The 23,278-nt window shown below is 42.5% G+C and overlaps 1 protein-coding gene and 1 long non-coding RNA gene across 2 annotated transcripts; one reads left to right on the plus strand and one right to left on the minus strand.

Moving 5' to 3' along the window:
- Nucleotides 1-72: 72 nt before the first annotated feature.
- Nucleotides 73-13,114, minus strand: CFAP107 (cilia and flagella associated protein 107). Its single transcript, XM_077775819.1, has 4 exons — nucleotides 12,792-13,114; nucleotides 5,146-5,259; nucleotides 1,625-1,802; nucleotides 73-478 (listed from the first exon to the last, which is right to left on the minus strand). The coding sequence occupies exons 1-4, from the start codon at nucleotides 12,903-12,905 to the stop codon at nucleotides 297-299; spliced, it is 588 nt and encodes a 195-aa protein (XP_077631945.1). The 5' UTR covers nucleotides 12,906-13,114; the 3' UTR covers nucleotides 73-296.
- Nucleotides 13,115-13,190: 76 nt separating this feature from the next.
- Nucleotides 13,191-22,580, plus strand: LOC144241311 (uncharacterized). Its single transcript, XR_013338018.1, has 2 exons — nucleotides 13,191-13,322; nucleotides 22,312-22,580. It is a non-coding gene; the product is annotated as an uncharacterized LOC144241311 (long non-coding RNA).
- The last annotated feature ends 698 nt before the right edge of the window (nucleotides 22,581-23,278 follow it).

A 23,278-nucleotide genomic window follows, 5' to 3' on the forward strand; every position in this document is an offset into this window, starting at 1 on the left:
CTCTGGGCCTCAGTTTCCCCTCACGTGAAAGGAGGGCGAGGAACTTAAGAGTCTTTCTAACATTCTGCAGAATTCCATTGTGTCAAAGAGCTTTAATTCTGGGATGGCAACAAAGGAGCCTGAGGGTTTGGAGGACGAGTGGGGACTATAAAACACTGACCATGATTCTAAGGGCCCCTCAGCTGGGCCGGATTTAACACTCTGGGTGCATCTGCAGCCGCCTGCGGCCTGGCAGGTCCAATGATACTTTGGGGCTCCGGTTGGTTCCGCCTGCATAGCCCGTGGCGTGGCAGTTCTCAGAAGCGCGGCACAGGGTGCAGGCGAGGGGGAGGGACGGGGATGGCATGCTCCCGCCGGGACATCGCACACAGCGGTGGTCTCGGGTAGGACGAAGTGTAAATGCTCTCCCTCGGGGCAGCCTTGGGTGCGAGCCACGTCCGCTTCAGCTGTTCATAGAGCCCATAGTTTGTAGGGGGAGCTGCAAGAGAAACCGGGGTCTAGCGTGGACTGGCCAGGGCACAGTGCAGCGGGGGGCCCGGGGGGCTTCCCGGACCGAGGCTGAGGGGGTTCCGGAGGGAAGAAGGGCTTGCGGGAGGCCAACCCCCTGTGTCCTGGGGAGGGACCAGGCTCTGGTACATGGGCCTTGGAAAGGTCAGCCTGTGACTGGTTAAGGAACTGCCCCACCCCAGCAGAGGAGCGAGCAGCGCAGGCTGTGAAGACTGATGTCAAGGGCAAACTCTTGCCAAAGTCGCAGACCGGCATGCAGCCCACCATCTGACCTAGGCCCCTTTGCATCGAAGGGTGGGATTACCAAACACAGGGTGCAAACAAAAAGGGTAGCTTGAAATGTAAATCAGATCAAGGCCCTCTCTTGCAAAAATCACTTCAAAGTCCATTTCCTCTGGAAGGACCCAACCCACACTCCTCATTGTGGCCTCTGAGCCCTTATGTGGTCTTCCTGTACTCCTGCTCTGGAGATTTTTCACTTGCTATTCCCTCCCCTGGAATGCACTCCCTCCCAATTCCTGTATGGCTCCCTCCTTCTCCGCTCAGCTCTCTCTCCCTCAACATTCCACCCAAAGGAAATGCACAAATACCTGCCTCATTTTCTGTTCCTTACCCATGAGTTTTCTTCAGGTCACATATCCCTGTGCTAAATTACCTAATTTACTAGACCTTCAGTTATCTTATGCATGCATGGTGTCTTATCTGAGACCCATTGGAATGCCGACTCCCCAAGGGCAGGAATTTCTCTGCTGTTTGTCACTCCTGTGTCCTCAGGTGCTGCCACGGGGCAGGGTCCCTGGGAAGTAACAGTCACGTTTAGCACAGTTGCCTGCTCTCAATGTGCAGCGATGCTGTTCCTGACACGCGTGCTCAGGTAAACATGCTGCCGTGGTGTGCACAGGTGAGGGCTCCATCACTCAGCCAAAGTCACCTCTGTGTCAAGGGGCAAGGGCAGGCAGTAGCCCAGGGTGGGGGGAGGAATGGGATTCCCCCTCTCTCAGGTCGTTCTGATGCCCTCCATGCAGGTCTTTCAGCCGGCAGCCGGCACACCTCAGCCCTACGCGGCTGTGGACCCCTCACAGCCCACCCAGGGGGAAATCCTGAATTACACAAATACCAAGAAGGGGGAAGTCCGCTTTCTCCGGGAGCCACAGCAACTTGTGTCGACTCCAGGTGCGACGTGGGGGCAGGCCAGGGTTGTAATTATGCCGGCTGTAATGGTCGTCGTATGTGCTAATCAGATGGTGGTGTGAGGGCTCCTGGTGGTGTGTGATCAGGTGTTTGTACGGGAGGCCCTGGAGGGACAGACACAGTGGGTGAGTCACTGGTCAGAGCAAGGCATCCACGTGGCAGTGGATGGAGGCAGAGACTGCTGCCACCGAGGCACGTGGTGCTGACAGCGAGGAGACCTCCACGGGCTGGTGGTGAGGGTTTGCAGCCTGAGCCCTCAGGGCCACCAAATGGGAGACGCAGTTGTCAGGCCTGCCCGGACCCAGCTCACCTTCACACACACATTCCGTCTTGGCTGCAGTCCGTTCTCCGTCTGAGGGCCCCCAACCCATGCCAAGTCAATTCATCCCTCGAATGGGCAGTGGGGTCACATTAAAATGAAAGTCAGGACATCCAGCTGCATGGGAAGAGTCAGATCCATCTCAGGGCTGCCCTTGTCATCTGAAATTCCACCCTCTGATTTGTCTCAAGTCTCATCCATCCAAGTGCCAATTTCCATGGCAAAAGAAAGACCTTGACTACAGAGCCTGACACATGCACTTTGGTATTTCCATCCGTTACTATGGGAAGAGTCAGAGGATGCCCCATAAATTGCCTTCTCCTGCAAAGGCTTTATGGCTCCCTCAGCTGGAAACTTGGGGAGTGATTTCTTTGGTGGCGGTTATTTACAAGAGTAAGAAAGCCATGCGCTCCTTATTGTGGGATGTATGCCTGCCTCCGTCCTTTTCCTAAGAAAACCCTCTTGGCCCCGCAAGGGAATTTTGGAGGACTGGGCTGATTTACAGTGGACGATAATGTGGATTTCCATGCCTGTTCTCTTGTCTGGACCAGACAGGGAGGTCTGTGTCTGCTATGGTCTGGAAAATACCAACTGCACGTAATATTTCAAGTGGTGGTTCCATAAATAAGTCAGATCACAATACCGAAGGGAGATGAGGGGACAGGCACAGACATTAAGCAAGGGTTCCCAAGATCTGCGTCACTGGGTGCCCAGAGTACATTTCCAGTGCCAGGGAAGGCAAACTGGAGGGGTTCCCATGAGCCAAGGGAAGGGCTGGGCAGGCATCATGGCAGGGAAAGGAGAAAAGCTCCTCTTGGTTTGGGGTGCGGCCGGGCTGTCTGGATTACACGCCTAGGAGTTTTGATTTGATCAGGTATGGTCAGGTGACAGAGACAATGGCCTTTGAAAGAAGCGATTCTGAAAGGCACATCACACCACATGGGGCCACATAGGGAAACGCCCACGGCCACAGAAGGAGAAGAGAAAGAGCGTGGCCCAGGTTGTCCATGTGGTTTCCAAGTTTCCAAGGGAACGAACAGGTGAGGCAGGATAGGCAAGTTTGAGTTGAGGATTACAGAGTGAATGATTTCAGCAGGCTCTGGGCTGTAGGGGTGCCTGCTGTTGGTGGTGCCTGGCCCCGGCGTGATTTGGGGCAAAGGGATACTGGCTTGGCATAGAGTGTTAGATAGAGGTGTTTGGGGTACGGGCTCTGGGCTTGGTTGCTCTGTATCCTGAAGGCTTGTTTACAGGCAGGCTGTGTACTATCTCTAAGAATTAGCTAGCCCTGGGAGGGCAGTCTCTCCAGGATCAGCAAAGGCCCCTAAGATGTCACACCATCTAAGAAAACAAACAAACATAGGAGGCGCCTGGGTGGCTCAGTTCGTTAAGTAACATCCCACTCTTGGTTTGGGCTCAGGTCATGATCTCACGATTTGTGAGTTCCAGCCCCGCATCAAGCTCTGCACTGACAATGCAGATTGTCTGCTCGGGATTCTCTCTCTCTTCCTCTCTGCCCTTCCCATACTCGCTCTCTCTCTCTCAAAAATAAATAAACTTTTAAAAAATAATAAAATAAAATACAGAACGTAGAAAATTTGGTGAATATACCTGTCTAGGGGCAAAGCTCAGGAAGGGGTCTTCCCTGGGGGAGGCTAACCCCATCTATCCAAAGTCAATTTGAAGGGCAGATCATCATTTGATTGAAGGGAGAGGGGTGAAGTGGGGGGATGGGAGATGGCTGTCCCAAGAGGAGGTGCAGAATGAAATCCACGGAACAGCTGATGGATTGAAGCAGCTGCTCGAAAGCAGGGCGATGTCCAGGGTCCCTGGCACACAGATATTTGAACAGAGTCCTTAGAAACGAATATCTGATTACTTGGTTCTATTTTGTGTATATGTGGGCAGGGGGCTTCCTAATTTTAAACAGATTGTGTGTGTGTGTGTGTGTATGTGTGTGTGTGTGTGGTTATCTCCTCATCAGGGTTTGTAATGAGTCCAAAAGTCTTTAAGAGAGGACACCTAATGTATATTGAGAACTAGGCTAAGTACCTCCTATATATGGATGAGTGGGGACCAGGAGCCCCAGATCATGGGTTCTTATTTTAACTTCCTTATATTAACATGCATTGGTGTCTTCAGTGCACACTAATGGGAAAGATTAGCAGCTCCAGACCATCATCTGGGTCTGTGGATGGCAGTGCGCTCCAGGAAAGTCAGTGCAGTACAAAGATGCCAAGATGGTCCAGGGATGCCAACACAGCCCAGTGATGCCAACACAGTGCTGAAAATTTGGTGCTGTTTATACTGAGATGGACCCCAAAATGCAGAAGACAAAGAGTTAACTCCAGCAGATAATGAAAAGGGATATGAGGATACCTCTTGCTTGATTTACAGATCAACCACCCGCCTTGTCCCTTTACGAACCAGCTACACACTTTTGGATAAACCGTTGATTGATTGCAGCTGGGGCACCTTTTTATCTGAAAAGGAGGGTGCTGAGCTGAACAATCTCTCAGATCCCTTCCAGCTCTGAAATGCTCCCCTTCTGACAATGTCCACCCCTCACTCTGTGCCCCCACCCTGAGCTTAGGCAGGTAAGGGTTAGTTGGGTCATGGTGGGGGACGCATCCTGAGGATGCAGTGGCCAGCTTCCTGCTCTGGAGGCCTGCGACACAAAACGACTAAGCACACAAGCTCTCAATGAGTGGGAGAGGCCAGAATGGCCCTTGATTTTATACAAAAGAACGGGAAGTTGGGGCATAGATATTCAAAACACGGCCTTTCAAGCATCATCGCTACTTGTTTTTGGAGGACCTCACCTGATTCCTCACTACGTTCGTTCACCTAAATCAGTATTTATCTTTTGCCTACCTCCTGTTGGGAAATTGTGGAGGAATGGGAAAATGATACAGGAACGCGCTGGGGTACGGGGCAGGGGGAAACGCTGCCAGCTTGAGAGTTGGCAGGTTGTAAATAAAGGTGAACGCCCTCTGTGGCCCCCAGGGGGGGGAAGGTGCCCACGAGACTGCTCCCGTGTCTCCCAGAGGGAACTTAGCCTCGAAGGAGGTGGTGTCTCCTGAGCCCAGGCCTGAGTGTGGGGCCCCCACTCCCCACCCCCCCCTCCTTACCTCCACTCTCCTCTTGCCGTACCACCTGGAGACCTGGTCGGGTCTGTGGCCCGGGAAGGGGACATACTCCTTTCTGTAAATGGACTGAGGTGTTTCCTCAGTGGCTTTGGTGAACTGAAAAAGACAAAACATTCAGGGTCGTTTCTGTGATGCACCTTCTCACGCTTCTGCAGCCGCCCCTCCCCTCCTGGGCTACGGGAGAGCAGAGGAATGGTAAACTCGGAGCCCAGGGCGGCAGCCCAAGCAGTGCAGGCTTCGTTTCGCCCCCTCCCTCCCCGAGCTTGGAAAGGAGCATGCGTGGGCACGTCCGCCACCGTGCACCGGTCCACCGCCCAGGACCCACAGCTCAGGAAAGCTGTTCCTTGGGTCCCCTGACCACCTGTCATGGTCCGCACCTGTTCCCCGTGTCCTCTCTCCCCCTCCTTCCTGTCTTCTTTGTTTTCCTCACTCTTCCCAGTTCCACTCTTTCCCCCTTATTATCTTACGTTTCCTGGTTCATTTCTTAAAAAATTTATTGTGGTAAAATATACATAACAAAATGTACCATTTCAACCATTTTTACATATACGGTTCAGGAGCATTAAGTACATCGAAATGGTCGTACAGCCATTACCACCATCCGTCTCCAGAACGTCTTCATCTTCTCAAATGGAAACTCTGAACACATTAAACAGCTCTCTCCTCCCAGCCTCTGGCACCCCCCCACCCCATTCTACTTTCAGTCTCTATGAATTTGACTCCTCTAGGGAGCCCATACAAGCGGAAGCCTACAGTCTCTGTCCTTTGGGGCCTGGATTATTTCACTTAGCATAGTGTCTTCGAGGTTCGTCAACATTGGATAGCACGTGTGAGAATTGTCTTCCTTTTCAAGGCTGAATACTATTCCATTGTATGTATATCCTACCTCTTGCTTATCCTTCCTACCTTTAGGTTGCTCTGAATAATGCTGCTTTGCACATAGATGTACGAACTTCTCTCTTCCAGATCCTGCTTTGAGCTCTTCTGGTTCTAAACCCAGAACTGGAGCTGACAGGCCATATGGTCGTTCTATGTGTACTGTTTTTAGCAACTGCCATACTGTCTCCCATAGCAGCTGCACTGTTTTACCTTCCCACTAGCAATGTACAAGGGTTCTGGTTTCACTACATCCATACCAACATTTATTATTTTCTTTTTCTTTCTTTCTTTTTTTTATATTAGCCATCCTAATGGGTGTGGAGTGGCATCTCATGGTTTTGATTTGCTTTTCCCAAACGACCAGCGATGTTGAGTATCTTTTCATGTGCTTATTGGCCATTTGCATAACTCGGAGGAATATCTATTCCTTTTTTTTCCCATTTTTAATTGTTCGTTTGCTTTTCTGTTGTTGAATTTTAGGAATTCTTTATATATTTTGGATATTAATCCTTTATCATATGTAAGATTTGCAAACATATTTTCCTGTTGCATAGCTTACGTTTTCACTCTGTTGATAGTGTTCTTTGATGCATAAAAGACTTCAGTTTTGATGAAATCCAATTTATCTATTTTTTTCTTTTGCTGCTTACAATTTTGGTGTCCTATCCAAGAAATCATTGCTAAATCCAATGTCGTGAAGTTTTTCTCCTATGTTTTCTTCTAAGGGTTTTACCATTTTAAGTCTTACATCTAGGTTTTTGATCCATTTTGAATTGATTTCTGTATGTGGTGTAAGGGAAGGATCCAACTACATTCTCTTTCATGTGGATACGCAGTTTTCCCAACACCATTTGTTGAAAGGCCTGTTTTTTCTCCATTGAATAATCTTTGTTGAAATCATTTGACCAGATATGTGAGGGCTTATTTCTGAGCTCTTTATTTTCTTCCACTGGTTTATATGTCTGCCTTTATGCCAATATCTTAATATTTGGTTACTGTAGCTTTATAGTAATTTTTGAAATCAGAGAATGTGAGTCCTCCAACTTTGGACTTCTTTTCAAGATTGTTTTGGCTATTTAGTCTCTTGAGATCCCATGTGAATTTTAGGGTGGATTTTTAATTTTCTGCAAAAAAAATCATAAGGATTGCATTGCCTCTGTAGCCAGCTCGGGGTAGTATTGACATCTTTATGATATTAAATCTTCTAGTCCATGGACATAGGCCATCTATTGGCCTAGACTTTTATTTCTCTCAGCCATGTTTTATACTTTTCATTGTGGTTAAGTTTATTCCCAATTATTTTATTCTTTTTGATTCTATTATCCATAGAATTTTTTAAAATCCCCCTTTCAGATAGTTCTTTGTCAGTGTAAGAAATGCAACTGATTTTTGCAATTTGATTTTTGTATCCTGCTACTTTGATGAGTTCATTTATTAGTTTTGAAAGGTTTTTCTGGGACTTTTTGTTTGTTTGTTTTCTCTATGTGTGGTCTCTAAGGTCCTGTCATCTGCCAACAGATAATTTTACTTCTTCTTTTCCAATTTCTATGCTTTTTATTTGTTTTTCTTGCGTAATTGCTCGGCTAGAACTTTTTTTTTCAACAGATGTGATTTTTATTTTTATTTATTTATTTTTACAAATAGTTTATTGTCAAATTAGTTTCCACATAACACCCAGTGCTCATCCCCACAAGTGCCCTCCTCCATGCCCATCCCTCCTCCTCCACACATCCATCAGTCTTCAGTTTTTGTCAGCATTCAAGAGTCTCTTATGGTTTGCCTCCCTCCCTTTCCCCAACTATTTTTCCCCTTCTTCTCCCTTATGGTCCTCCATTAGCTTCCTCCTAATCCTCCTATACGTGCAAACATATGGTATCTGTCCTTCTCTGCCTGACTTATTTCGCTCAGCATAACACCCTCCAGGTCCATCCATGTTGCTACACGAGGCCAGAGTTCATTGTTTCTCATTTCTGGCTAGAACTTTTAATATTGTGTTGAATAGAACTGGCAAAGCTGGCATCCTTGTCTTATTCCTGATCTTAGAGGAAATTCCTTTTAGGTCATTTACCATTGAGTATGTGCTAGCTGCGGGCTTTTCATTTATGGCCTTTGTTATGTTACATTAGTGAAATACCAAGTAGAGTCACTAGCAAAGCCATCTAGTCACAGAATTTTATGGAGAGAATTTAAAAAATGTTTATTTCATTTTTGAGAGAGAGAGGGAGTGAGAGAGAATCCCAAGCAGGCTCCTCACTGACAGCACAGAGCCTGATGTGGGGCTCAATCCCACAAACCATGAGATCATGACTTGAGCTGAAATCAAGAGTCAGATGCTTAACCAGCTGAGCTACCCAGGCACCCCGGGAGATAATTTTATTCCTGATTCAATTTGCTCAATAGTTATAGAACTATTCAAATTTTGTATTTCTTCATGACCCTTTCTTCAGTATATACTCTCCTTATTTGGTTCTTGTAACAGTTTTTGACTTAAAGTCTATTTTTTATGATGCTGGTAGAGCCAACCCACTCTCTTTTCATTGTTATTTCGATCGATATCTTTTTTCACTTCCAACCTATGCATGCCCTTAGACCTAATTTTAGTATATGTGCTGCCGAAGCAAGCATATCATGTCCTTAGATCTAAAGACAGTCTCATATGTGTCATATAATTGAATCCTGGGTTTGGGTCCCCCCCCCCCATTTTGCCAACCTATGTCTTTTGGTTGAAAGTTTAATCCATTTACATTTAAAGTAATGACTATCAGGGGAGGACTTTTTTAGCCATTTTGTTATTTGTTTTGTTACAGGGTTTTTGGTCCCTCATTTCTTCCATTACTACTTTCATTTGTGTTCAGTTGATTTTTTGTAGTGACACATTTTTACTTGTGTATATTCTGGAGATATTTTCTTTGTAGTTGTCATAGGGATTGCATGTAACATTCTAAAGTTATAACAATCTTTTTAATAATCTATTTTAAATTGGCACCAACTTGACTTAGCTCATACATAAAAACTCTGCTCCTGTATAGCCCTGCCATCTCCCATTTTATGTTACTGATGTCATAAACTGCATTTTGATATATTTTGTACCCATTAACATGGATTTGTAATTATTTTTATGCATTTGGTTTTTAAATCTTATAAAAAACAGTGGAGTTACAAACCAAAGTTACAATAATAGTGGTTTTATATCTGTACCAGAGGTCTTTATTTCATATGACTTTGAGTTACTGTCTAGCATTGCTCCGTTTCTTGCAGGGCAGGCCTCCCGGTAATGAACTCCTTCAGCTTTGGTTTATCTGGGGATGTTTTAGTTTCTCCTTCATTTCTGAAGGACAGTTTTGCTAGCTATAGTATTCTCAGTTGATGAGTTTTGTGGGTTGTTGTTGGTTGTTTTTTTTTTTCTTAGCACTTTAAATATATTACCCCATCCCTTCTGGACTACAAGGTTTCTGCTGAGAAATCTACTGGTAATCTCTTAAAGGCAGCTTTGTACAGTAATGAGTTCTTTTAATATTGCTGCTTTTAAAATTTTGTCTTTGACTTTCAACAGGTTGAGTATAATATGTCTTTGTGTGTGTCTCTTTGGATGTATCCTACTGGGAGTTCACTGAGCTTCTTGGATTTGTAGATCCATATCTTTTCTTCAAATTGAGAAAGTTTTCAGGGCGCCTGGGTGGCTCAGTCGGTTAAGTGTCCAGCTTTGGCTCAGGTCATGATCTCACAGTTCACGGGGTCAAGCCCCGCATCAGGCTCTGTACTGACAGCCAGCTCAGAGCCTGGAGCCTGCTTGATTCTGTATCTCCCTCTCTCTCTGACCCTCCCCTGCTCACACTGCCTCTTTCTCTCTCTCAGAAATAAATAAAAACATTTTAAAAAATTTAAAAAATACAAATTGAGGAAGTTTTCAGCCATTATTTCTTCAAATACTCTCTCTGCTCTTTTCTCTTTTTCCTCCCAGAATGCGTATACTGGTCTGCATAATGGTGTTCTATAAGTCCTTAGATTCTGTTCACATTTCTTTATTCCTTTTTTTGGGGGGGGGTCTCCTCAGACTCGAGAATTTCAAATGATCTCTCTTCAAGTTCTCTGAACACCTCTAGTGAATAATTTCAATGTAATTATTGAATTATGAAATTTTTCATAATTTCTGCTGGATTTATTTTGATAACCTCTATTTTTATTAGTATTCTTATTTTGTTCATGTATCATTTTCCTGATTTCCTTTAGTTTCTTTGTTCATGTCTTCTGTAAGCTCTTTAGCCATATTTAAGACTGTTGTTTTAAGTTGTTGTTTAGTCCTTCTTATGTCTGTGTTTCTCCAGGGAAGTTTCCACCACTTTGTTTTATTCCCTTGAGTGGGCCATGTTTGACTATTTATTTGTATGCCCTGTAATTCTTTGTTTGAACATGGACATTTGTAAAAACTGCCCCTCTCATAGTCCTTGCAAACTGGCTCCCTTTAAGGGAAGATCTCCACTAACAAGGCATGTCCCAAGGATTGTAATCAGCCTGATGTGAAACAAGGCTTAGGTTCTCAGGCGTTTTCTGAGCATGCATCATCTTGCCCAGGTCTGTGTGTGTGTGTGTGTGTGTGTGCACGCGCGCGCATGTGTGTTTATTTAGTCTGTATTCACAGCTACTTTAAAATGCCTTAATTTCCCAAAGAGTGTCTCCCCTGCTTCTTCTCAAGGCACTTTATGTTCTGTTGTATTCCTCTACCTGTAATCTCAGGCCTCAGACCTTCACGGGTCTGTAGTCCCTTGGCAGCTTTTGCTCACTATAACCGGTCTGCTTTCAACAGCCTTTCTTGGCCTGAAACATGAACTATAACACTTTCCCCTTCTGAGCTCTGACTTAAGCAAAACAGAGACCAACTCTTTAGGCAGCCTCCAGACAGATTAAAATGTTGCTCCACTCAATAGCCAAATTATGGAAAGAGCCCAAATGTCCATCAACTGATGAATGGGTAAAGAAGATGTAGTGTATATATACAATGGAATACTACTTGGAAATGAGAAAGAATGAAATCCTGCCGTTTGCAGCAACGTGGATTGAACTGGAGGGTATTATGTCAAGTGACATAAGTCAGTGAGAGAAAGACAGATATCATATGTTTCACTCATATGTGGAATTTGAGAAACTTGACAGAAAACCATGGGGGAAGGAAAGGGAAAAAATAGTTTCAAAGAGAGAGGGAAGAAAACCATAAGAGACTCTTAAGTACAGAGAACAAACTGAGGGTGATGGGAGGTTCAGGGGACAGGGGGAAATGGGTGATGGGGATTGAGGAGGGCAATTGTTGAGATGAGCACTGGGTGTTGTTGGTAAGTGATGAATTATGGGAATCTACTCCTGAAGCCAAGAGCACATTGTACACACTGTGCATTAGCCAATTTGACAATAAATTACATTAAAAAAAATAAAAAGTCTGACGGACAAAAAAATAAATAAATAAAAAATAAAAGTTTTAGCCCTCTTTTCCTCTTTGCAAAAAGAAAAAAATGTGCCTTCATTTTCTCTGGGTTCAAGGGGGGGTACTGGTGGCTGAGCCACTGCTCCCCTTATACTGCACTATACTGTTCTAAGGAGAGAATGGGGGGGGGGGGAGTAAGAAAAAATACCTTAAAATTTCCTACCATTTTGAATATGACTTTTTCTAAATTGGGCATTTGTTTGGTCTCTGCAGACCTTTCACTGTTTTTCCAGAGCTTTTGTATAATTATTTTAGATAAGCTATAGTCGTTTCTTACGTGTTCCCATGTGAGAATAAGGAGCTGGAGCTGCTGGCCTACCATGTTTCTGATTCCACTCCAAGTCTGCTATCTTTAAGCAATCTCTTCTAGATATAGGACCAGCCCATCGTATTCCTCAGCACTACCTCGCCCACAAGAGCCTCAAGGAATTGTTCAGCCAGTCCTCCTTACCCTTGGAACTTCTCTTACACACACGCTTACTCTACAAATAAGGCCAAGCACAATCAGAGCTAACAATGGCCATAGGCCACATCTAGCCAGAAGGCTGGCGAATTTCAATGATCTCCCTGAAAACAGCCTTTACTGATTCTCAGAAGTCACCACCAACCTTTTCCACACTTACACCAAAGCCTCCAATTGTATATCACTCTTTTCCTTGCTCATTTCCCAAGAAAATTGGAGGATGTTTACATGTCTCTGCAGAAATGTAAGTGGCTCAGTCTTGATTGCCACTAATTTCAAGTAGGCCAATTCAGGCAAAGTATTTTTGTGATGGCCTGCAAGTATACGGGACCCCCAAGAGCCCATTTGTTCTGTTTTGAGAATAAAAACTGAAACACACAGGCCAGGCAAGGTTGCGGAACAGGTGCCAAAAAGCAGCAGCTCATCCCTGGACGTCAGTGCAGAAGAGTGGCAAACCTGTCCTGGCAAGAGCCACACTCTGGGAAGGGCCAGGCCAGGGAGAGCAGGTGTTCTCAGATCAAGGTGCAGAGGAATTAGGGACAAAGAGCACCAGATGCCTAGAAACACTCCACTGAAAATAATGCTGTGAGGCACAACCATCTTGATACCTCTGCTATCGTGTTTTCAAGATGTAACAGGGACCTTGTTGATTGCTTGAATGTAACTCCCCTATGAAAAGCACAGAGACCCTAATGCCCCATTCTTAAGACTGTCTATGGCCCCTAATTTGGAAACAGTAACGACTTCACTCCTTCCGCTGCCTGCCAGTCCATCCCCCAAACCCTCTGCCCACTTTCTCCCTTTCCTTACCTTTCTCCTCTCTTCCACCCAGTTTCCAGTGAGCACTCGGGTTGAATACTTGGTCTCAACCTTCCAGCCTGGGGTAGAGAATGTCTGTGGACTTACTGCAGTCAGAAAATTCATGGTAAGTGCTTGACCCTGAGTCTTTTGACTTGACACAGTTTCAGGCTTTGGGGGTGGGTAGATGTTATGAAGTTGCTGAGTTTAGGGTGTCTTTCTTTCTTATCTTCCCAGCCTCTCTTCTGAGTGGATACAGATGACACCCTGCCAACTTCACAAAATAGATGGGGCTGAGAATCTCCTTTCCACCTCCAGGGAGAGGTGATGTGATCTTGGATTCCCTACTGTTGACTGTCTCCATGGTGATAGACTGTGTATAAATACTCTCCTTAAGGGAGAAGCTGATTCTTCAGGAGCAAAGCTGACCTCATAAAAGGAAATCAAACCAGCAGTAACCACCACAAATGCAGGAGCCAGAAGGACTTGGTTTTCATGTTGGGACCCCATGAGAGACATCATGTTTGGGGCATTCTTACAAGCGTGAGTTGAGATGATCGCACTGTATTACTACTTAGTGAGTACTGATGTGTGAGGCCCATGCTGAGGTATCTGCATGTCTTCACCCATTTGATCCTCACAGCAGCCCTATGTTGCAGGTGCCAGCATTATATCCATTTTATAGATGAGAACAGTGAAGCGAAGAGAGACTAAGTACCTGTTGAAAGTCCCACATTTGGGAAAGCTGGGATTTAAATCCAGTCTGATTCAGGCCTAGACCCTTGGGCCCCACTCAGTGCCTGTCTGCCCCTTTGCTAAGGAGTTTCCATGGAGAATCCTACCTTTGTGCTCAAAGATAGGTTCATTCAGTTAGTCCTCATTCATCCCACAATCATCTCATTGAGTACATGCTATATCTTGGGCACTGAGCTGTGGCTATAATACATCAGTGACTAGACCAGGATTCCATCCCCACAGAACTCAGTCCAATGGGAGAAAGACCATTATTTTGTTTCTTCACTAAGCAAAGAAGCCTGGAAACCACCTAAATATCTATCAACAGAGAGCTGATTCAATAAACTGCAGTACATCCATATAATGAACATTCTCTAGCTGTTAAAAAAAAAGGCTGACATAGAAAGATGCATGTAGGGCTGCCTCAGTCAGTTAAGCATCCAATTTCAGCTTAGATCATGATCTCATGGTTCGTGGGTTCGAGCCCTGCATCGGGCTCTGTGCAGACAGCTCAGAGTCTGGAGCCTGCTTCTGATTCTGTGTCTCATTCTCTCTCTCTGCCCCTCCATGCCTCAAGCTCTGTCTCTCTCTGTCTCAAAAATAAATGAACATTTAAAAAAAAGGAAGATGCATGTAATAGGGTTGATTAAAGAAGCAGAACCCCATAGTCTCATTTGCCACAAATGAAGACATTCAATCTCAAGTAGGCAATTCAGAGAAAGTGTTTTCCAATGGCGTTTAAACAAAAATAGAGGAACTCCGGGAAACTACTTGTTCCATCCTGAAACTAACCACGTGGGGAAAGCACATGAAGATGAACCACACAGCATAGAAACCTCTTTTGGGCAGGTGGGGCAGTCTGGGTAGGCCAGAGCCAGGGAGAGGGGATGCCCTTCCAACCCAAGTGTGAGAGAGTCGTGTGTTCTGTTTAATTCCATTTGTAAAGGTTTTAACTGTAAAATATAACAAAAACATGAGCAAGCACGTTAAAAATAAATGTACAGGTAAATGAATTGTGGTAAAGCAAAACCCCACAAAATCATGGAGGTCAAGAAGTAGAACATTGCCAGCACCCCAGAAGTGCCACACATGCCCCCTCCTTCTACAACCTGACTTCTGTAGCTGTCTCTTCCTTGCTCTTTTTCTTTTTTTGTTTTTAATATGCTGAGCATATAATGTGCTGAGCACCAAAGGGTGCATTCCTAAACACGAATGCTTAGCCTTGCCCGTTTGTGGACTTGGTATGAATGCAACCGTAGAGCATGTGTTCATTTGAATCTGGTTTCCTTTCCTCAATATAGTTAATGTTTTTAAGATTCATTCCTGTTGCATGTAGCTGTGGTCACCGTGACTATTTTGGATCTAGTGCGTGTCTCCTGGTGTCCAGATACAGCCATTTCTCTTGGGCAGTACTTCTCAAATTTCTAGTTTCTTAAAAATTACTGAGGACCCAAAAAGGGCATTTTAAAATGTGCATTGAGGGGCACCTGGGTGGTTCAGTAGGATAAGTGTTTGACTCTTGATTTTGGCTCCAGTCGTGATCCCAGGGTCGGGGGTTTGAGCCCTATGTCGGGCTCTGCCCTGAGCATGGAGTCTGCTTAAGATTCTCTCTCTCTCTTCCTCTGCCTCTCTCCCACCCACACTCTCTCTCTCTCTCTCTCTAAAATAAAAACATGATGGGACACCTGGGTGGCTCAGTCAGTTAAGCATCTGGCTTCGGCTCAGGTCATGATCTTGTGGTTCGTGGGTTCTAGCCCTGCGTCGGGCTCTGTGCTGACAGCTCAGAGCCTGGAACCTGTTTCGGATTCTGTGTCTCCCTCTCTCTCTCTGACCCTCCCATGTTCATGTGCTCCCTCTCTCAGGAATAAATAAAACATCAAAAAATCTTAAATAAAAAATATTTAAAAATAAATAGAATACAATACAATAAAATAAAATGTGAATTGTATTGGTGGTCTGGAGCCAAATCATAGCAGTGCATGAGAGCCACTGTGTCCATCTCTTCCCAATACTACATTCTGTAATATCACATTAGTAGCTCAACATCAATCATGATGGGAATATTTGTACCACAGGATAGGCAAACCCAATGGATTAATATAAATATATTGATTATTATTGATTGATTTTTTAAAAATTCCATCTGTTATGACATATTGTTCTGTGTAAAGGAGAAAATCTAATCTCACATAGATATGTACTTAGAAGAGAGATAGACTTTGCAATAAATTGTGGATATTCTTTGATACTACAGGAAAACTCTGAGTGGTAGTTTCTTAGAGCATAGAATCTGAAACTATTCCGGCAACTCTTTGAGCTCTGTTACATTAAAATCTACTCCCTGATCTTGTGCTTTGACTAGAGACCTTCCAGTTTTTTGTGATTTTATTATATCACGGTGGTCATTTGAATACCTGAGCTGTCCAGATCTTTCAAATGTTGGCCTATTATACAATATCTTAAAAATATGTAATAACTTAAATGTCTCTAGTGAGCTCATCAGAAGAGCATTTAAGTGTTAGAAAGTTGACAAACTCACAGTGATGGATACAAATTTTCCAAAATTCTAGTTGTAACTTGAAAGCTCAAAACTTTGTCATCAGCAAAGCTATAGTTTACTGGTTTCCTTGAAGTGTCAGACTTACTTTGTTCTTTCTTTTGTAGTTTATTTATTTATTTTGAGTGAGAAAGAGAGAGCACAAGCAGGGGAGGGACAGAGAGAGAGGGAGAGAGAGAATCCCAAGTCATGGGGCTCGAACTCACAAATCGTGACATCATGACCTGAGCTGAAATCAAAAGTTGGACATTCAACCAACTGAGCCACCCAGGCGCCCCTACTTCGTTCACTTTTAAGAAAACATTTGTCAAGTGTTCCAATTTGAATAATTGTCTACCCATCATGCTTTCAAGTAAAAATGGTATTTAATTTTTAAAAAGACCACCTAATTCTGCTCACAATTTCAGCAATTGCACACAGCTCTCTCTTTCAAGAGAAAAAACTCTTGGGTGCACACATTCTTGGGTGTTCAACAACAGAGTCTGAATCACACCTACATTCTATTTCATCACATGGCATGTTATAAAGATATCTGCTTAAGGACGCTCTTCATCAAGGACATCCTTAAGGGAGACTAGCATTGTTATTGTTATTAGCTACCTTACTGCAAGTGTATGGTGATGAAGAACATGACCACTATCACCACTGATGCCTTGATTCATGCATTGGGCACCAGCTGCCTTACCCACCACTGCTTCTACAGCATGAGTGCCAATGTCAACATTGTGGAAAGGAGCGAATAACATCTTAGTAACATAATAGTTTTGACCTTGCAGGTCTCCTGAAGGAAACTTGAGGATCTCCAGGGATCTTGCTTTGGAAACCTCTGTTCTAAGATCTATAGATACACCTAGCAGTGGAATTGCTAGGTCATAGGGTATATGTGTCTTCAACTTTGCTAGATAGTGCTACACTACTTTCCAAAATGTCCATTTATATTCTCCCATCAGTGTGTTTGAGTGTTTGTTTCCATCACTCCACACCTCTAGAACCTCAACACCCTGAACAGAAACTCTGTACCCATTAAGCAATAACGCCCCATTCCTACTTCATCCAGACCCTGGTAATCCCTGTTCTCCTTCCTTTCTCTAAAATTTGCCTGTTCCAGGTAGCTCATATTAAGTGAAACCATAGAGGGGGTTTGTTTTTGTTTCTGTTTTTTTGGTTTGTTGGTTTGGTTTGGTTCAGTGTGGTTTGGCCTTGCTTATTTCACTTAGCCTAATGTTTTCAAGGTTCATCTATGTTATGGCTTGTGTCAAAATTTCACGCTGAATATCCTTTTTCAGAATGCATAATGGTTGAATAATAACATTCTATTATATGTGTAGACCACACATTGTGTATCCGTTCACCTATTTGATGGGCATTTGGATTGTTTCCACCTTTTGGCTCTTGTGAATAATGCTGATGTGACCATTGGTGTACAGGTATCTGCTTGAGGTTTTTCCCTTTCAACCTTTTGAAACACCTACGGGTGGAATTGGCAACACAAAACTGTTTTCCGCAGTGCTCACACCATTTTAATCCACACAGGCCATGCATAGATGTTCTGAATTTCTCTACATCTTTGCCAACCCCTGTTATTATTATTTTTTTTAGTTTTGTGGGTACCATTTATTTATTTATTTACTTACTTACTTACTTATGTATGTGTTTATTTATTTATGTACTTACTTATGTATTTATTTATGTTTTTATTTTTAGTTCGTTTATTTAAATTCAAGTTAATTAACATACAAGGTAGTATCAGTTTCAGAAGTAGAACCCAGTGATTCATCACTTATATATGACACCTAGTGTTAATCCCAACAAGTGCCCTCTTTAATCATTAGAAAAATATCTATTCCAGTCCTTTGCCCATTTTTTAGTTGGGTTGTTTATTATGAGAGTGATTTTTTTTTTTTTTTTGCTTTTTTGTGTGTGTGATTGACTTGGAGGAATTCTTTCCATATTTTTTATATTAATTCTTTATCAGATACATGATTTACAAATATTTTCTCATATTCAGTTTGCTGTCTTTTCCCTCTTGATATTGTCTGTTCCTATGTATTTTACACTTTATGCTACTTAAATGGATTATTTTAATTTCATTTTCTGATTCTTCCTTGCATATTAAAATGTTGTTGATTTTTTATAAATGATAACTTTATATCCATCAACCTTGTTAACTCTTATTAATTCTACTATTTTTTGGTAGATTCTTTGAGAATCCACGTGTAGGATCATAGCATCTGCAAATAATAATTATTATTTTATTTCCTCCCTTTCAATCCTTTTTGGTTTATTCTTGTCTTTTTGCATTGGCTAGGGCCACTAGAATGATGTGAAGTAAAAATGTTAGGGAACAACTCTTTTCCTGTTTCTGATACCAAGGGAGGAAAGTTCTGTATTTCACCTTTAAGTATGAGTTTGCTATAGGTATTTTTGTGGATGTCATTTATTAGGTTAAAGAAATTTTCTTCTATTCTAAATAGCTGACAGGTTTTTTTCCATAAATAAGTGTTTAATTTTTTTCATCTATGAAGATAATCACAGTTTCTTCCATTGAATGTATTAATGTGACAAATTATATTGAGTTTTTAATATGAACAAATTCTCCAAAGTTAAACTGATCCTGCATTTCTAGAATAAACCCAAGTTGGTCATGATATATTATCCTTTGTATATATTGATGGATTTAGTTTGCTAAATATTTTTTTAGAAATATTTGTATCATGGACACATGGGTGGCTCAGTCAGGTTAAGCGTCCAACCCTTGATTTCAGCTCAGGTCACAGTATCCCAGTTCATGAGATGGAGCCCCGCATTGGGTTCTGAGCTGATAGCACAGAGCCTGCTTGGGATTCTCTCTCTGTCCCTCCCTCCCTCACACTTTCTCTCTCTCTGTCTCTGTCTCTCTCTCTTTCACTCTCAAAAATAAATAAACATTTAAAAAATATTTACATCCTCAAGTAAGATTCTCACAGCCTGTCATGTTCATTTCCACTCTCCTTATAGAATTTTATTACTAAATAAGCCTCACAGAGTTTACCGGGTTTTTATATTCTCTAAGTCAGTTTATGTAGGACTAAAATCATTTTCCCCTTAATGTTAAGTAAGTTAAGTAAACTAGGAGATTTACAATATTTTTGTTTGTTTTGATTTGGTATCTTTTATTATAAAATGAACCATATTTTCTCTTTTTTGTAGATGTCAGTTTGGTAAATTGTATTTTTCTGGGAATTCACACATTGCACCTAAATTTTCAAACTTTTGGCATATGTTGCTCATAATTTCCTCTTATTATCCTTTTAATATCTCTAGGATCTGTACTGGAGTCCCTTTTTATTCCAAATATTTACTATTTGTGCTCCCCCTTGCCTTATTGATCTCATCAGATGCTTATCAATTTTCTCAGTGTTTTCAAAGAGCCCAAACATGGCAGTATTGATCATCTCTACCATGTAATTATTTTATATTTTAGAAATTTTGCCCCAATGGTATAAAAAATACATAAAGATAAAAAATTTATTGAAAACTATAAAATATTTTCTTAAAGATATTTTTAAGTAATCTCTACATTCAGCATGGGGCTTGAACCCACAACATTGTGATCAAGAGTCGCCCGCTCCACTGACAAGCCAGCCAGGCACCCCTATAAAATATTTTTGATGCTAATCTTTCAACCACTTTAGGAAATTCTTAGCCACCATATGTTCAAATATTGCTTCTGCCTCCTTGCTTTCTCCTTGCTTTCTGGAACACTAACTACATATTTGCTATACCTTCTCACTGAACCTTCAATGTCTGTTGTTCCCTCCTCTGTGTTTTCTTTTATCTTTTTCTTTATTTTATTTTACTTTTTTACAAATAGTTTATTGTCAAGTTGGCTTCCATATAACACCCAGTGCTCATCCCCACAAGTGCCCTCCTCCATGCCCATCTCCCCCCTCCCACTGCACACCCATGAGTCCTCAGTTTGTTCTCAGCATTCAAGAGTCTCTCATGGTTTGCCTCTCTCCCTTTCCCCCACCACTTCCCCCCTTCTTCTCCCCCACGGTCCTCAGTTAAGTTCCTCCTAATCCTCCTATACGTGCAAACATATGGTATTTGTCCTTCTCTGTCCGACTTATTTCGCTCAGCATAACACCCTCCCTCCTCTGTGTTTTCTATCCTTTTATCTCTCTGTGCCTGATTCTGAATAGTTTCTTCTGACCTGTATTCCAGCTCACACATCATCTCTCAACTGTGCAGTTAAACCACCCACCGGATTTTTAGTTTGATATGTTGCATTTCTCAGTTCTAAAATTTCTTTTCGAGGGCAGCCTCCTACACTGTTGGTGGGAATGTAAACTGGTACAGCCCCTCTGGAAAACAGTGTGGAGGTTCCTCAGGAAACTAACAATAGAACTCCCCTATGACCCAGCAATAGCACTGCTAGGAATTTACCCAAGGGATACAGAAATGCTGATGCATAGGAGCACATGTACCCCAATGTTCATAGCAGCACTCTCCACAATAGCTAAAACATGGAAAGAGCCTAAGTGTCCATCAACAGATGAATGGATCAAGAAGATGTGGTTTATCTATACCATGGAATACTACATGGCAATGAGAAACAATGAAATCTGGCCATGTGTAGCAACATGGATGGACCTTGAGGGTGTTATGCTGAGCGAAATAAGTCAGGCAGAGAAGGACAAATATCATATGTTTGCACGTATAGGAGGATTAGGAGGAACTTGACGGAGGAACAAGGGGGAGAAGAAGGGGGGAAATGGTGGGGGAAAGGGAGAGAGGCAAACCATGAGAGACTCTTGAATGCTGAGAACAAACTGAGGACTAATGGGTGTGAGGGGGGAGGGGGTGATGGGCATGGAGGAGGGCACTTGTGGGGATGAGCACTGGGTGTTATATGGAAACCAATTTGACAATAAACTATTTGTTAAAAATAAAAAAAAAAGAAACTTCTCCCAGCTTCCCTTCCAGAATTCAACTAGGACTTACTTGTTGGAAATGCTTACTCAGTGCCTTCTTTCTCCATGAGCCAAATGCTTGGCATTAATCCTCNTTTCTACCTTTTGAATTTTTAAATTAGCACTTTTTGCCTTCCAAATTTTCAAATCTATAGATTTATTGATTATGTTTTAAATTTATAGATTATATTTATAGACTACATATAGATTTACCTGTTATATTTATATAGGTTATATTTATAAATATATTTATACAAATTTTANTTTAAAATTTTTAAAGTTTATTTATTTTGTGAGGGAGAGAGAGAGAAAGGAGTGTGAGTAGGGGAGGGGCAGAGAGAGAGGGAGAGAGGGAATCCAAAGCAGGCTCTGTGTTGTCAGTGAAGAGCCTGATGGGGGGCTCGAATATATGAACTGTGAAATAATGACCTGAGCTGAAGATGGGCACTTAACCAACTGAACCACCCAGGCACCCTGACTGACACTTAGCTTAAACTGTTGTTGCTGTGTCTTCTTTTTGCAAACTCATCTCTTCTCATGTACCTAGTACCTGAAAAATTATTTGCAAAAATAATGTAGGTCTAGGATGACTCATCCTCCTGCAGAGATGATTCCCATTTGCTTTTCCAGTCTTCTGTGGACATTAGAGATTGGGGAAGTTTAAGGGCAAACATTTTGGTCATTGCATGATCCCAATACTGTGTGCTCAGCACGATGTTAGAGGAACTACAGCATACTCTGCAAGCTCACAGGAGAAGGATCCAACTCTGCTTGGCTTTCCAGAGAAGGTGCCACCTAAGGAGAAACCTGTGAAATAGATAATGGATTTGACTTCTCCCCTCCTCGTCCAGCATGGCCTAGAAACCCTTCTTAAAAGACAGCCAATCTGCTTTGGGTTATTTCAAAGACAATGGAATGGTGGTGGGTGGTAGATTTGGACCTCAGACACATTTGGCATCAACATGAAGATTGCCCAAGTCAACCTGGGTTTCCTAATCTATAAATTAGGAGGAAATATCATGCGCATTATGAGATTAGGAGAATTCAGTGATATGTCACCTATAAAGCACCTCATAAGATGCTTGTCACATATAAGGGATAAATAAATAGTCAATCCCTTCCATTTGTGCCTAAACCAAGTTTAATTGGTGACGAAATCCATTCCTTTCCCTACGTTAGAGAAGCATAATTTGGAAAATTGGGAAATTGAGGGCTTTTTCTTATGACTAGAAATGCTTTGAAACTGAACCCCAGGCACTGACTTATCTGATTCAACTTTGTGCAGCAATTTGCAAGACAGCCAGCTGCAGTGCTGGAGCAGAGATGTTCTAGCTGGGGAACACAAGAAGCCATGGCAACCATGGGAACGAGGGCCGATCTGCTGGCTTGGACATCCTTTTCTTTCTTAGACAAGATGGAAAGATATTGGAGGCAACAGACCAGTGATATTGCAGCCTTCCTCGACCCCTCAGCTGATTCTCATAGAGGTTCATTTGAGTTAAGGAACTTTCCTTTTAAAATACAGGCATGCTATGCCAACTTAGTCACACCCTACTGATTGTCAAGCCAATCTTTTTTGTTGTTGTTGTCTTTGGGAAGGGTGGTTACGATCCAACTATTTCCCTCCCAGTTGAGATCTGCTGAGAAAAAGGGAATGGGACAGGCATTTTGGTAGCATCCACTGACACATAAAATGTTCCCAGTCAATACTTCTCCTTCTTGGATCTATCATAGAACTACACAGGCAAAAGGGGGTATGTGCAGACACATTCAGTACAGATTTATTTGTGAAAAACTGGAAAGAGACCAAACGTTGGGAATTTCCACCTGTCTGGAACGGCCAAGAACTTTTATATAATATAGCCACACCAGGGAATATTATTATGCAGCAGCTAAAAACAGTAAGGTGAATTTGTGTTGTTTACTAAGATTGATTTCTATGGTATATCATTGCTTGAAAAACACTCAAGTGTCACAAGATTTATAAAACAATATCTTTTATGTACTAATATATGACAAAACCATCCCACAAAATAATGCTTCATATTTTCCATGAGTACATATCTGGGTATATAAAAGCATAAAAAGAGGCTTTAAAGAGTTGGAAGACACTCCCCCAATCAAAAAAGGTGACAGTGGATACATCCAGATAAAATGAGACAGATTTAACGGAAGGTGGTCAAAAAGGACTTTAGCTTTCTCTCCTGTATTTGAAGGTTTTATTTAAAAAGATAATATCTTTGTCTATCACT

This window comes from Crocuta crocuta, unplaced genomic scaffold, assembly GCF_008692635.1.
Source record: "Crocuta crocuta isolate KB4526 unplaced genomic scaffold, BGI_CrCroc_1.0 scaffold127, whole genome shotgun sequence".
NCBI lineage: Eukaryota > Metazoa > Chordata > Mammalia > Carnivora > Hyaenidae > Crocuta > Crocuta crocuta.